General features: G+C 39.1%; 1 protein-coding gene across 1 annotated transcript in view; it reads left to right on the top strand.

Annotated features, from left to right (window-relative positions):
• Nucleotides 1-283: 283 nt before the first annotated feature.
• Nucleotides 284-14330, top strand: part of LOC142341459 (vacuolar protein sorting-associated protein 8 homolog) — a 55576-nt gene continuing 41529 nt past the window's right edge. Inside the window, exons 1-4 of the mRNA XM_075392414.1 lie at nt 284-3113; nt 3628-3825; nt 4027-4249; nt 9582-9697. Coding sequence (XP_075248529.1) covers nt 287-3113; nt 3628-3825; nt 4027-4249; nt 9582-9697 — 3364 coding nt within the window. The 5' untranslated portion in view covers nt 284-286. The remainder of the gene's footprint in view (nt 3114-3627; nt 3826-4026; nt 4250-9581; nt 9698-14330) is intronic.

The raw sequence follows: 14330 nt of genomic DNA on the forward strand, positions 1-14330 counted from the left end.
GCAACCCGCATAACAAACTCATTGTCCACTGACGATGTAGTAAAAGGGGTTCTAACAACACCCCGGCATGAAGCCGCAAACCTGACCTACTACCTACATTACAGACCCCAACCAAAATTATACCGCCATTATGGTATAATTACAATGATTGGGGTAGTAGCTATAGGATATGTGACCATAAAGCGGGGGGGGGGGGTGTATACAATGGGAAGGACCCTATTTTTGAATTCGAATCAAGAGAACTTTCTTTATTGTTTTTATAATTACATACCTGCTCTAGTTGTGAATGAATGCCATCTACAAGTTACAAAATGACGATTCCAGCAGTGTCGCATCACTGGACTTGTTCGGTGATCCACTCAATGAAAATGAAGTTGATACCATCGACGAATCGGAATTTAACATACCGGAGTTCACCTCAGATTTGCCGACTTTAGAGGATGTGTTGGCGGAGAATTTCGATTTTTCACCAAGTGGAAGTCCCTCGAAACTTCGGCTGCAGCCGAAGCATGAAAGGTACGGTTCAATTTCCTCTTTTGGATCGTACGATTCCATTCAGCCGGCGTTTCAATCTGCTAGTAGCTCCAAATCTGCAGAGTTGTCAATCATCAAACATATTATGCTCAAAGGAGTATCAGCAAACATTGGGTCCGCTCACAAGCGCAATGCAGGTTTTCCTTCTGCAATGGCTGCTAATAAAATTATTGCAATTGGAACGACGTTCGGATATTTGTTGCTATTTGACAGCAAGCAGCTGCTCCGTTTCTTCCTGCCGCCACCTGATGACTGTGGGGGGATATCGGCATTGAGCCTAAACGTTGATGCTTCTCGAGTGTTGGCTGGCCATGAAAGAGGTACAGTCAATATGTGGGATACTGATTCGGGCAAAGTTTTACGGACCTTCAGCTACATGGCTAATATTCCTGTTTTGCATATCAAGTTTACTGACGATTCAACTAAAGCACTCATGAGCAATTCCGCTGGTTATGTTCTGCTTATGAGCTTTCGAAGGCCGCTAGGATATCGCGTTTGCGATTTCAGACCAATTTTTGCTGGCGCCGATGTAGTCTCTTTGGAACCGCTGATCATATCAAATAACATTACAAACCATCCTTTGAATGTCTACAATCCTTTCGTAATAGCCTTAGCGACTCTGTCAAAATTCATAGTTGTCATATTACGTCCGAAGTTAGCCAAAATTTTCTCTTATTCTTTAGAAGGTCACTCGTCGACGTTGCCTGTAATAAGTTGGCAGTTCATAAAGTTGCAAGTTAACCAGTCATCAGTTTCATTCGATCCGGTTGTGCTGTTTGGCCGAGATTCGAAAATTATCTTTGCTTTACTGAAAACTTCCAACACTGGTGCTACAGGAATGCGTGTACTTAAAACTCTTAATTTGGGTTACAGTTTAACCAATTTGATTTGGTTCAACAACAAAACAATTGCGGTCCCAGACCAGAAAGAGAATTTGCACTTGGTTGATATCCAAAGTGAAGAAGTTATTGAAACCCTAGATCTCCAGTCAGTGCAATTAGTTTACTCAACTGCAGCATTTAAAGGTTTGGCAGCCGATTCCAAAAATAATCCGGCGTTAGTATCTGCAAGTGGCTTTGCATGCTATTATTCGCTAACAATGGCGTCACGACAACTATTGTTGCTTGGTCAGCAATCATTGCACGTTTTTGTTATTCGTACTTGGTACGAACGGGTTAACGTACTTAAAAAAGCTAGAATGTATTCTGAAGCGGTTTATCTTTCACGTGAAGTTTTCCAAGGCACTTGCAAAGCTGTGGTAGGCGCCTTAGGTCCTGAAAAATTGTTCCTTCTTCAAAGTACTACAAATTTGTTGACTGAATATAGCTCCTATGCAATTAACTCAGCGCCTCAACAAGGTTCAGTGGACGCTTTAGAGGTTTATTATTCGGACATAGTTCCGCTAATCCTGGAAACGTGCTGCCTTTTTCAACTCTATGATTTCACAAATGATATTTACAATATTTTTGAACATGACATAACAGCCAGAACCGTATTTCTATCATCTATACAGTCTTGCGTCTTGTCAGATCGCATTTCAAAAGTGTCTCCCAGCATTTTGAAAGATCTCATCAATCAAAATATAGATCAGGAAACGATTAGTCTAATTCAAGATATTATTCTTAAACTCGATATATCTACGATAGACATTGACCAGGTTGTCAAGTTATCTTGGCAGAATAAATTGTTTGATGCAATTATCTACCTTTACAATAGAGCAATCAAAAATTATTCTATGCCTTTAGAGGAGCTTACTCAATTTCTCAGGACGAAAGATTCGAAGAACAGACAACTTGTTAATACCATTTTAGTGTATCTATCTTGCTGCATGACAGGTCGAGACTATATTTTTGGCAACATACCGGAACAGCTTTGCAGAAATGCCAAAATTCAGTCCTGGAAGTTTTTGCTGTTTGACCAACCCAATTTATCACCCAGTGAGAGGTTCCCAAATTCGAAACTGCTTTTGTTATCAGATACCAGGGAATTTCTGAATGTATTATCAATTGCTTTTGGCGAACCTGAATTTCTTACAGCTGAAGGTCAAAGGGTCAGACAACGGATAATTGACATGGTGATGCTAATAGTTGATTTGAATGAAAGTGAGTTCGCTTCAACGCAATTGGGCAGCATTTATGTGTTTTTAGCCCGCGAGCTAATGAAGTCGAGCTTGAACCTGGAGCCCGAAGTGTTTTCACAAGTAGTGAATTACCTTACATCGACAAAACAGGAATTGAAAGCGACGAAAATTGAGCGCGAAAGGGTAGTTACTGAACTTCTGATTAATGGGGTCCTTTCAATTGACGATGTGAATTTGGAAGAGAAATTGTTGACCGCGAGTTTTTACTCGGTGCTAGAATTTGTGTACGAAAAGCGAGGCGAGTATCATAAAATGCTGAGATGTTTTTGTCAAGTTAGTGAAAGGAACAAAGTGGTGTTTCGATTTGTGAGAAGTGTTCTGTACCAGTTGGATCACGTGACAGAGGAACAGAAACAACTGTTGATTTCGGAGATCAACCAAAATATTTCACTTCTCATTCAGATTGACCCCATGAAGGCTGCTAATCTCCTTCTAGTGGGTACGACGCTCAACCTCATTTCAAACATAGTTGAAATTTATTACAGAATATTTATTAATTATTAGAAATCGTAGAATGGTTGTTTGGCAACGCTGTTTTCGGTGGCTTTTTTGATATAAGTAGAACCACATTGGGAAATATTTCATATTGTACCCAATTAAAAACATGTTTGGCTAGCTTTCTATTTCGATTTACCAATGCACGTTCTGATTTTGGTCAGGATCTGGTTGAAACGTGCCAGCTGCTTTCACATCCGATGAAGATTTTTTTGTAAATCTTCCAATAGAAAACCCCATTAAAATATTTAAAAAAATTTTCTATAAAATAAAATTATCTATAATTTTGCAAGCAAAATGAACGATTTATTTGAAGAAAAAATTCATGAACACGTTGTAAAATTCAATTACTAAAATTGGATTAAAATCTGAAGTAGAAGCGCTAAGAAGAAAGTCAATTAGCTATCGCATAGGCATTTTTGTAAATATTTTAATGGTTTTCCTCTTATTCTGTTCAGAGTTGAAACTGCCAGTAGAGCGTGTGACTCGCCAGTTGTCCGTGGACCACGATTCTCTGGTGGTATTCCAGTTCCTGTCTGGTGTTGTAGAATTGATAGCCAGGGATAAGATATCCATCCTGGACCCTGTCGAAGCCTCACACTCCATATCTCATGAAACGAGTGATGTAGTCGCGTCACCGAATCTCGATCAAGCAGGTGAGTTTTGCTCTACGTCGTAGCCGGCGGGCGTTGTCGAATAAGCAGAAGTGGTAGCAGTTCGATTGACGAAGTTTCGGAAACTATTTTTGTACTGTTGATTAAAGAGCAGCTTATATCTCCAATTCAACGTTGTATATTTTAATCAAACGCTCACCAGGTTTTCTAATTTTTATCGCTCCTGTAGTATAATTTGTTTAGTTCCTACCTCGTCACGTGACCTCTCTCTGCCTCTGCTGGGTAGCTCAAATGACAACTACTCATCTGGCAACAACACAGTTAGCGGAAGCCAGTGGGCAAGGACAGTAGTCGGACAGTATATGCGACTGGCAGCTGTTTTGGATGTGGATGCTCTGGAGAAGTTTGTGAGGCAAAGTCCGCCTGGACTTCTCACAATTGAAGACGCCATGCAAGTTTGCCAGAGGTTCGTCATTTCTGATTAGAACTCATTCCGTTTCTCTCACCTTAGTAATTGTTTACAATATCATAGATAGTGATCATTTAGATATCAATCTGATTAATCATGAAGCAATTGTTGTAAATGTTCGTGTCTTTATATGCAAAATGTTCGCTTGGTCATTTTCTTCTGAAACATTTTTTTTCCGTTTCTCGAATGACTTTCACGCTTGACTTGCTTTTTGAATGATTGGAATTGCGCGCTTTCAGAAATTAAGTTGCTGAAGTAAAACCGGGAGTAAAACAGCTCAGCTGTTACAAGTTATTAAACTTTGCCTCGCCAGTCGCTCGAGACCAATTCGTTGGACGTTAGTCCGTTTTATGTTTTAATCTTTTACTCGGTTTTCAAGCTCATGGCCATTAATAGTAACAAAATCAGTTTTTAATTGCTCTCGAACGAAGTTTGAAGCAATTATTGTAAACGTGTTGCTCTTTTTTCAATAGCCGCGAAGCGATAGCGGCTTTTATTGGGGACATCGTGGTTTTTTACAATCCCCCCTGTTGCTTCATCCCCCTTCACCCCCGGTGCGCTTCCCTCACGCCCCTTCCATTAAGCTAAAGCTAGCCTCACTAAAACCTGGCTAGCTATTGACGAGCAGAACCGCTCGCCGGTCATTCGAGAGCAATTCGCCCGACAATAATTGGTTATGTTTGATATTTAATTTAAATTTTGTGAAAATTATCATGTTCCAAGTTTATCGATCTGTATGAGACAGTGAAACTGTTTCAGGATTGAAATAGAGATACTGGATAGGGCACATGAATTGGTTCTAAAAATATTTTTATGACAAATTTTAGCAAGATTTAAAAAAAATTGCAATTGTTTTAAATTTTTTTGAAAATTTTCATTCTGTTGAGTTTAACGATCTTTACTGGCCACAGAAACTTACTAAGTCGTGCAAATAGGCTGCGTGACAACTCTAAAGACAAAAAATCGTTCTGAACATTTTTTTCATTGCGAAATTTGGAAAAATTTTGAAAAATTTTACTTCAGTTTTTGAAGCATTTGTCATTTGTACCTTTAGTGGCGAATCAATCTTTTTTAATGGCTTGTGCTTGAATTAATGTTTGTATTGAATTGTATCATATTTGGCCTTCAGGCTAAAAGCTTCAAGAGTTTTAGCAATGATTTTGTTTAATTTGTTTGATTATTTTTTTTCAACTTTTGAGATTGTCTTTTTGGCTGGGATTGTTGAATTGGTCTGATTAGGTACATTAGTTTTTCATTCAATTCTTTGGATTGCATTTCAGAACTTGTCCTGCTGTTTTTTAATTCGTCGTGTCCATCGATGATTTTTGCGACCATTGACATTTCACTTTCGTTGACTTCTACTGCTTTGCAGTTAAAATTTGTGTCCGTGAAGTCATTTGTTCTGCTTTTAGGTCAACTGCGTGACTTTCTTCACTCAAAAAGTGACTTCTCAACTCCTTTAATGAACTTTTATTTTTAATGAACATTTACTAGTTAAAGATCAATAGTGTACATATAAGTAATGCTAAAGGTATATGCCTTGTTTCTTGAGTATTTGAGTCTTGTATTTTTGATTTCAAATTTTAATTTTGAAAAAGCTCTGTCATGACTTTTTCCTTATAAAGCGTATATCTCATGAAAACGACCGTCCGAATCTAACCGAAAAAATCTTGTGGTCTTTTAAACGACTGCTGGTCAATCTGTGTATCTTATTTCTTTAGTTGTTTCAATTCCATGGAAGGCCACAAGCGTCTATTGCTGCTATTTTCCGGCAATCTGCCGGCTATTTCATGCAAAATTTTCCGTTGACGATTTTTGCGCTTTCGTTCTAGAACATCTGTGACTTCTCAATTGACTTTTTCATACTTCAATTATGAATGTTGAGTGATTTGATTGCTCACCCTCTCAAATGAAGTTTGTTTCTATTATACTTCCGATTGTTAGTTGTTTATCAAAGCCGCTGTGGCGTAGTGTTTAAGATGCCAGACTGCTATCCTGGAGGTATTTGTTTCGAAACCCTACGAGGAACTAGTTTTTGCCACCACAAGAAATATTTTAAGCTAAACCTCTAAATTAAATTAGCAGCCTGTCATTCGAGAGCATTTCATCCGGCGTTAATTGGTTTGTTTTAATCTTTTTCTCGGTTCTCAGGTTTATGGTCATTAGAAGTAACAAAATCAGTTTTTGATAGCTGCAATAGTGCAGCTGATAGAATCTTTTAATGACCTTCTCTTGTTTTTACAACTCGAAGATTTTTTGAATTGGCGACTTTTTTTGCAGGTTGTACAGTCAAGTGCTCCACGTGAAAAAAAGTGTATAGGTTACTCTGCAAAAAATGTCTGAACTATATAGATTTTCTCAAAGTGAGAGAGAAGTTAGTGTGATTTTTGTTCATTCATTGCTCTGAGAGAGAGAGAGAGAGAGGGGGGGGAGAGCAAAAGTTGGTGTTGAAATTGTTTGCTAAAGAAGCTATTTTTTTTTACCAAGTGCTGATTGTTATAATCATTTGTAGGCAATCGTTTTTTGTGATTTTGTCCCTTTTAATTGCTTTTTTGCATCTTTTGTCCCTATCTATTTTGGATTACAGTTCGGGGAGCCTTGATTTACAGTTGTTTTATGAGACATGCATTGTGGATCAGCTTTTACTTAAATAAATGGAGTATTTTCTAATTTATACAAGTTTTACTGGTTTCAGTATCTGTTAGATGTTTTCTATGTCTTGTGGATGGTTCACAAGTTCTCTTGAGAATGATTTTTTTTGTTATTGCACTTTAAAACGTGTAAACATTTTTGAGAAAAATTGTTTCAAGATTTTGTTATTGGTTTTTCGTTTGCTTTCAGTTTTTAAAGTTTTTCATTGTATATCACTTTCATTGATTGACCAGACTTTTGGTTGACCAATTAATGAACGAAGTGTATTAAAAAACGATCTTTTGGCGTTATTCGTTTTGGAGTTGTTAAATTGTGAAGAGTTCAAAAACTGTTAACAATTCTGCTTTCCTTATTTTAATTACTAGTAGTTAATTTGATTTTAATGCTATTTTGGAGGTTTTTGATCAGTTTTGCTGATTTTTAGACGAAATTTAATGATTTTTTGTCCGTTTTTTTTGTTTTAATGCTTTAAGTGGGATTTGAATAGAAGCTTAAGGAGTATTCAGTTACCAATTGACTAAAGTTTTGTTGGTACAAATTAGTTTTTTTCTTAGGAAAATTGACAGAAAAATTGAGAATTTTAAACCATTTTATTTTTGCAGTTTTTCTTTTTAATCTTAGACAAGTTTCTCAGACTATTTTGACTTGCCCATTGTTTTGCGAGCTTTTCATTGCTCTAATTGCAAAGGAACTTTTCGGCTTTATGTTTCCTCGTACTATTCAAAAAAAGTTTTCTAGTTTTTTTGTTCAATTTGTTTTTGAATGCCGTTTCTATTCTTCCTTAGTTTTTTATGGCATTTGTGGTGGTTCAGGGTTCACAATTGTTTTTCTAGTTATTTAGTGATAAGTATGGGCAATTTTCTTCGAGTCGTTTCCCGAATTCTGCCGGCTATGTTTTTTGAGATCTGTTCACACATTTCATCATTTTGGAAGTCAGATTCGAGCGGTGATTTTGATCACGCCAAAACAGGAAGTGGAGCGAAAAAGTGAGTGATTTTGCGGTGTGAAGTTTTTTCTCTTTGATTTTAAAGTAGAGTGAGAAAACGGTGTCTGAAAAAAATTCGCTTTCTCACTAGTGGATTTTGTTCACATGCGCCTGTATCACTTTTCATTCATAGTTCCCTCATAGCGGATGTATCACTTTTCCAATCCATTCATAGTTCATTCTAGGCCTAGTTTTTTTAGAAACGGAACCAAATTTCCGTTTCTCGCTAGTAGTTTTTTGTTTACACGTGGCATTTTGACCTGGATTTTCTGTTTTTTTGTCGATCTGATTTTTTAGAAATGGCTTTCCCAATTAACTCATTTCGTTCTAGGTTTAGTTTTTTGTAGCTATTCAATGAAAATTCCTTGAATTGTACGTCAGAACTTGTCCTGCTATGTTTTTTTAATTCGTCGTCTCCATCGATGATTCTTATGACCTGAGTTCCATGAGTTCTTGGAATTGGCTTTTTCAATGACTTCAGTGACTTCTACTGCTTTGCATGTAAAATTTGTGTAAGTGACGTCATTTGTTCTGCTTTTAGGTCAATTGCGTGACTTACCTCACTAAAAGATGACTTTTGAAATCACCTAATGAACTATAAATTTTATGAACATTTACTAGTTAAACATCAATAGGATGCATCCTAGTAGTGCCAAACGTATATGCCCTAATTCTTGAGTATTAGAGTCTGGCCAATCTTTCTATCTTATTTGTTTAGTTGTTTCAATTCATGGAAGGCCACAAGCGTCTATCGCGGCTATTTTGCGGCAATCTGCCGGCTATGTTTTCTATTGAATGGAACGATGTGTGAGGTCTTCATTTTGGCCCCATTGGTCACTTAATCGTTTTGGGCACGTACTGTTTTACGTAATATAAGTCTGGCTCATTTTTAGACGTTAGAAAAATGCTAAAGCCTAAGTAGAAAAAGTGTGTTTCATGCAGCTTAACGGATCAATTTAATGAATTTTGTAAAACTATTGCTGTCGTGATAACCAAAGTTAGAGCCCTTCCCTTTCGACCCCTTTCCATTTTTTTAAATAGAGCATTTTTTTCTCATTAGAGTGATATGTTTTCTACGTTCGAGTAAATATAAGTATTGACAAATGGTGAATCTCACTTAAGTGCTCTTAAATATAAATAAATTTCGAAATAAAAAAGGGGTTCGAATCCCGCTTTGCGGGAAGTTTATGCACCCATAAAGAAAAAATTATCTAGGCTACAGCCCCTGATTTCAGAGCCCCGCCTGTCATTCGAAAGCAATTTGTTAGACCCCCCGCGCTTAGCTTAGTGGGTGCATATTATTTGAACCTCTCAAACGCAGAGTGCCATATTTTTACGTAAAGATTTACTATCTAATGACACGCTCCGTAACCGGGGTGCATAACGTACGGTGGGGGGGGGGGTTGGGGGTTGTGTTACAGGGCACAAACGAAAACATCCAGTTTTAGTGTTGAACTTTTTGCCTAAAAATTTAGTCTGAGAGATTTCTAGTCTCTCATTCAGTTTCGGTCAGCTGAGCTCAATTGAAGTCGGTTCACTCCTACAAAGTGTGAGTAAGAAATCGCTTTATTATGTTTTCAGTTTCGATAATTATTTGTCTCTATCGATTAACACTATTTAAAGCCCCATAGTAAAGTTTTTGCACCTCTTATAAACAGGCTGTTGTAATCGACCCAACCGAATTTGTTTCAGCTATAAACTGGGACATATAGAGGCTTATGTCCATGTACGAGCAGGTAATCACATACAGGCCATGAAGACATTTGTCACGTACGTGGACAACCTCATCTCCCGATTTCTCAAATACGGTCAGTTCCTTTCCAATTCTGCAACCCCCCCCCCCCCCCCAACCATATTTGAATACATCTTTTCACCCCGTGCATCATTTAGCTGCGCTAACTTTTCAACCCTAAACCATGTCCACAAACCTTACGGTTCCCTAATTTTGGTTGTTAATCCCAAAACTCGTTACCCGAACTTTAAGTATCCCGCATTTAAAACGTTAGCTGTAAGAAAATTGGTTCTGGCCGATGCAATTCCTATACGTGTTTTTACATAATCTTTGTGCAAAAAGGCCCAACATTAAAATTTGACCCAAAGTTAGCCCGATTGTTTCACCCTGCAGATAAAATTGTGAGAACGACTTTTTTAGGATAAACCTAAGGAAATATCCGATTATTTGGAAATCAACTCTTGTTTCCATTTAATTGAATGCGAACAAAAACTTGGTCTCAATGACACCTGCTATATTTTACAACTGTGTACGCTATGTCTTCGGCGATATTAAATTGAGTTGGCACCAAATTATCGAGAGACTTTTTATTCATTGATGACAGACAATTGTACACCGGTGCCCAATTAGCTGGGTAACAAAATTTGTTCAAAATCTACAACTTAGGCTCAAAAAATAGTTGCTGAAGAAAAATAGTTGCTGAGGATTGCAAGAGAACAATCGGGATATTTAGTGATAATCAAGATGGGAATGAAAAAAATATTTAATTATAGAACGCTGACTTTTGTTATTTTAGAAAATTGAATACGTTGGCACCGAAAATGCGAACAACAATCAGTTAATAAAATGTCATTTAAACAATCTTTTATCAACATTTTAATACATCTTGCGTCACTCCCTCTCAAATTAATCGGTGTTAACTACAAGTTCAATTAGTAATTAGTATAATTACTAGCAGTATAAGCGTGTGTACTAAATTTACAGGTGGTGTCCTGTAAATTTACGATTACAACTTGGAATGTATTCCCCTTGATTCCACTCGCTTGAACATTGTGCTTTTACTTTCGTAGGTTACTTTTACTTTGGCTTACTTTGCATTCACCTATTTTTATATTCCCCCCTCCCCCCCCTTTCGACTCTAGCAATTCTATTTTCTCTCTCTCGCTTGCCGCAATTGTTTGTGTGCTACAACGCGCAAATTTGTTCAGTCAGAGAGCTCTAGTCTAACAAAACAGATAAAATATGTTCACAGCACGAACTGAATTCACTTTGAGCAACTATTAGCTCGAATAGAACACGCTTTTAAAGCTTATTTTGCTTATATTTTGCTACTAATGTATTTGTTAGACTATGGAGCGTTTTTCCAGCGTTTTTCTCATGAAATTTTGACAAAAATTGGTGCTTTTTGATAAATTTTGAAGGGGCCGGATCTTAAAGGTACTAGCACGAGATGATGTGGCAAGAATAACGCTGCATGCAGAAGGGAGGACTGCAACTTTTAGCGAACCGGTTCAGGTGGCTCGGCTAATGGTCAACAAGTACCTGTGGTTGATCTCGAGATCATCGCTTCTCGGCCTTTTGGCTAAGATCATGGCTTATCGCTTCTCGGCCTTTTGGCTAAGATCATATTCCCTTTGGCCTGTTTCATTTTGAAAGAGAATTGGTGGAAGTCCGTGCTTACCCGTGATCTGTACCGTACATTAGTTTGTTTCGTTAGTTGTTACCCTTACATTATTCAGTTGATACTACACATGGTCGAGGTAAAACCCTCCCGTTGAGTCGCCGTGGCGTGATTGTGTGTAATATCAATATTCAATTCCCCCGTTACTATAAGGGAACTTAGATATTCCCCCACACTACCCGCACTTTTTATTCACCATTTAGTTACCGTCATTTACAAATAAAGGAGTGTATACATCCGTTACTAACAATCATGCGCCCGCCCAAAAAAGTTTTGTCACGAGTGGGACTTGAACCCCCTCCCGGGGGAGCCTCGTATTCATTAAACTGGCACCTTAGCCACTAGACCAAGGCGCCATACGGAGAGTTAGAATCGTTCTTAGCAGTACCTATTCGCGCTTTCAACCGAATTAAATTGATGCTAACTGCGGCTTTACTTATACTGTTTCTTTCCAACTTGTAGACTGTTTCTGTTCTGTCTGAGTTTTCTGATTTATTCTCTTCCCTTCAGCCTGTAATTTTTTCAAATGTCAACATTTACTTATTCGCAGCATCAAGCCCTGCTCCCTTTCCCTACGAGTTTTCCAGTAATTTGTTGTGCGTGCAACCTACAAATAAAGGAGGCGTCCTTTAAACGGGACATAATTAGGCATGCCCGTCTCTGCAAGGGTAGGCCATTATCAGCCCCAGCTATATCTGAAGTGCTGTTCGAATGTACCTATTGTAAATCAATTCATAGTGATCGGCGCAAAGCAACAACTCACCAAGGCTCACATTTCGGTGATCCCAACTATCATTTGGAAATTTATCCATGTGCTAATTGTAACCGCGCTTTTGGAACACAAAAAGCTCTCAGTAGTCATGCTCGTCAGTGTGGCGTCGGAAAATCCAAGCAACTTCCCAAGGCGACTAATGCTATATCTCAGGATGGAGGCGGAAGGGTGAAAGTTTATTCTCCGGCCAACGCTGTCGTGACACATGAAGGCTCCACGACAGTGTCGTCAGAACCCACTGCAGGTGAGTCAGAGCATACCGTTTCTTACCTGACGAACTTGGCAGATCTTGAGTTGGAAGTTCAACCAGTTGCAATTCCCGTTATCCTGTCTCCGCCTGTGGCATACGGGGTCAGTTTACCTTACGAAGAAATAACACAGAGTCCTCTGCCTCTTTTATTTCAAGATCCAGTACCACCTATTTACTCATCTACAGAAAGTTCTTTCGACCAATACCAGTTGCCCTTTGATTCCGGCATGGCAGATAATATTGATGCTTGGCTCAATGCCCTCATTCCACCAAAGCAGAAGAAACCCTCCAAGTTTAATGGATCTATACCCCTTGTATGTTCTGACTCTAATACAATGAGTCCGGCCGATCTGCAAAAGCTCTACTCAAGTAAGATGAGAAGGGCTCTGGACGTCATACAAAATCTACCGGAGGTTAATTGCGGATGTGAACCAACCACACTTCATGAACAGCTTTCGAACCAATTTGCACTTGTCCACTTGGAGAATACTGTTGAAGATCTGTGGCCCCCGTGTACCAAAGAGCTAGATTCCTTAGCTAGTCCATTTCGGGAATGTGAATTCCATGAAGCGATCAACCACGAGAATTCGGCCCCGGGCCCGGACGGTTGGACCTACAAAGAACTAAATTCCCTGAAAGATTTTGTTTCTAATTTCCTAAAGGGAGTACATGCTATGGCCGGCTCTGGACGGACTCCTTTAGCATGGAAGCACTACAACAGCCTACTACTTTTCAAGAAATTGAACGACTACGCACCAGGGATGGAGAAACATCTCAAGAATTTCAGACCCATTGCGCTGTCAAACGTATCCTACAAATTATTGACATCAGTTATTGCAAAACGTTTGTCGAAATGGCTGGATGTTAATAAAGGTATATCTTTTGGGCAAAGAGCCGTCTTTTCGAGAAGAGGTGTTAAGGAGAACACCCTCATCGTTTCGGAATCGTTACGCACAGGCAAACCTGTGATGTTTCTCGACATCACGGATGCTTTCAACAGCGTTAGTCACGACCTCATCTTCGAATCACTAAAGCAGTGCAAATGCCCAAACTGGATTGTCGAGATTATTCGGTCCCTCTACCTTGACTGCTCTACAACGCCTGTCAATTTGCACGGCCAGAAGCTTTGTGATAAAGTAGATGTTCAGAAGGGTGTGCGTCAAGGGTGCCCTCTGAGTAGTTTACTATTCAATCTTATCATAGACCCACTTGTAAAAGTAGGTTCCTCAACTCAATCAACATCCCTGGGTTATATGGACGACATCGCAATCATTTTTGAGTCAGAGGAACGAATTGCAGACGTTACAGCTCAAGTATCGGAAATGGCAGGACGCTTAGGTTTGCGCTTCAACCCATCCAAATGCGGAATTGCGAACGCTTCATACGGTGTTGAACTCAATGGTGAAGCTGTCCCAATCGTCACCGAAGAACGAGCGTACAAATACTTGGGGACTTCGGCTTTTCCAAACCTGGTTGGCGGCATCGAATTGTGCTTCGAACGTGCATGGGCGGTTGCTGAAGCTATCGAGAACTCGAAGTTGACACCTATGCAGAAACTACACGCTTTGCGGTCTAAAGTAATTCCCATGCTCTACCATCTACTCGAAAACTCTAGTGTTTATCAAAAACAGCTCCAACGCTTTAATCGTGCGCTTAGGAAAATGTGCAAACGAATTTTGTTTTTACCGGAAAGGGCAACGAATAGCTATATCCATCTCCACAGGATGTACGGAGGGCCCGGTTTACCGGATCTGGTGCTCCTCAAAGCTAGGCTTACAACTCAATCTTTTCTTTCGTCAATGAACTTGTCCGACGAGCTTGGGGTATACACTCGTAAGCTGCTGTCAAGAGGCCTCACTGCTCCTGAATTAATACAAGCAATAAACAACCAGTCCAAGGCCGGACTATCCCACCTCGCTAAAGAGACTGCCTCTTCTCTGAAGCGACTCAGTACTTACCTGCATTCCGACATCCAATTGCGACTTTTCGATGAAGACAAATTTGGT

The sequence above is a fragment of the Convolutriloba macropyga genome, chromosome 6, assembly GCF_964194025.1.
Source record: "Convolutriloba macropyga chromosome 6, txConMacr16.3, whole genome shotgun sequence".
Taxonomy (NCBI): domain Eukaryota; kingdom Metazoa; phylum Xenacoelomorpha; order Acoela; family Convolutidae; genus Convolutriloba; species Convolutriloba macropyga.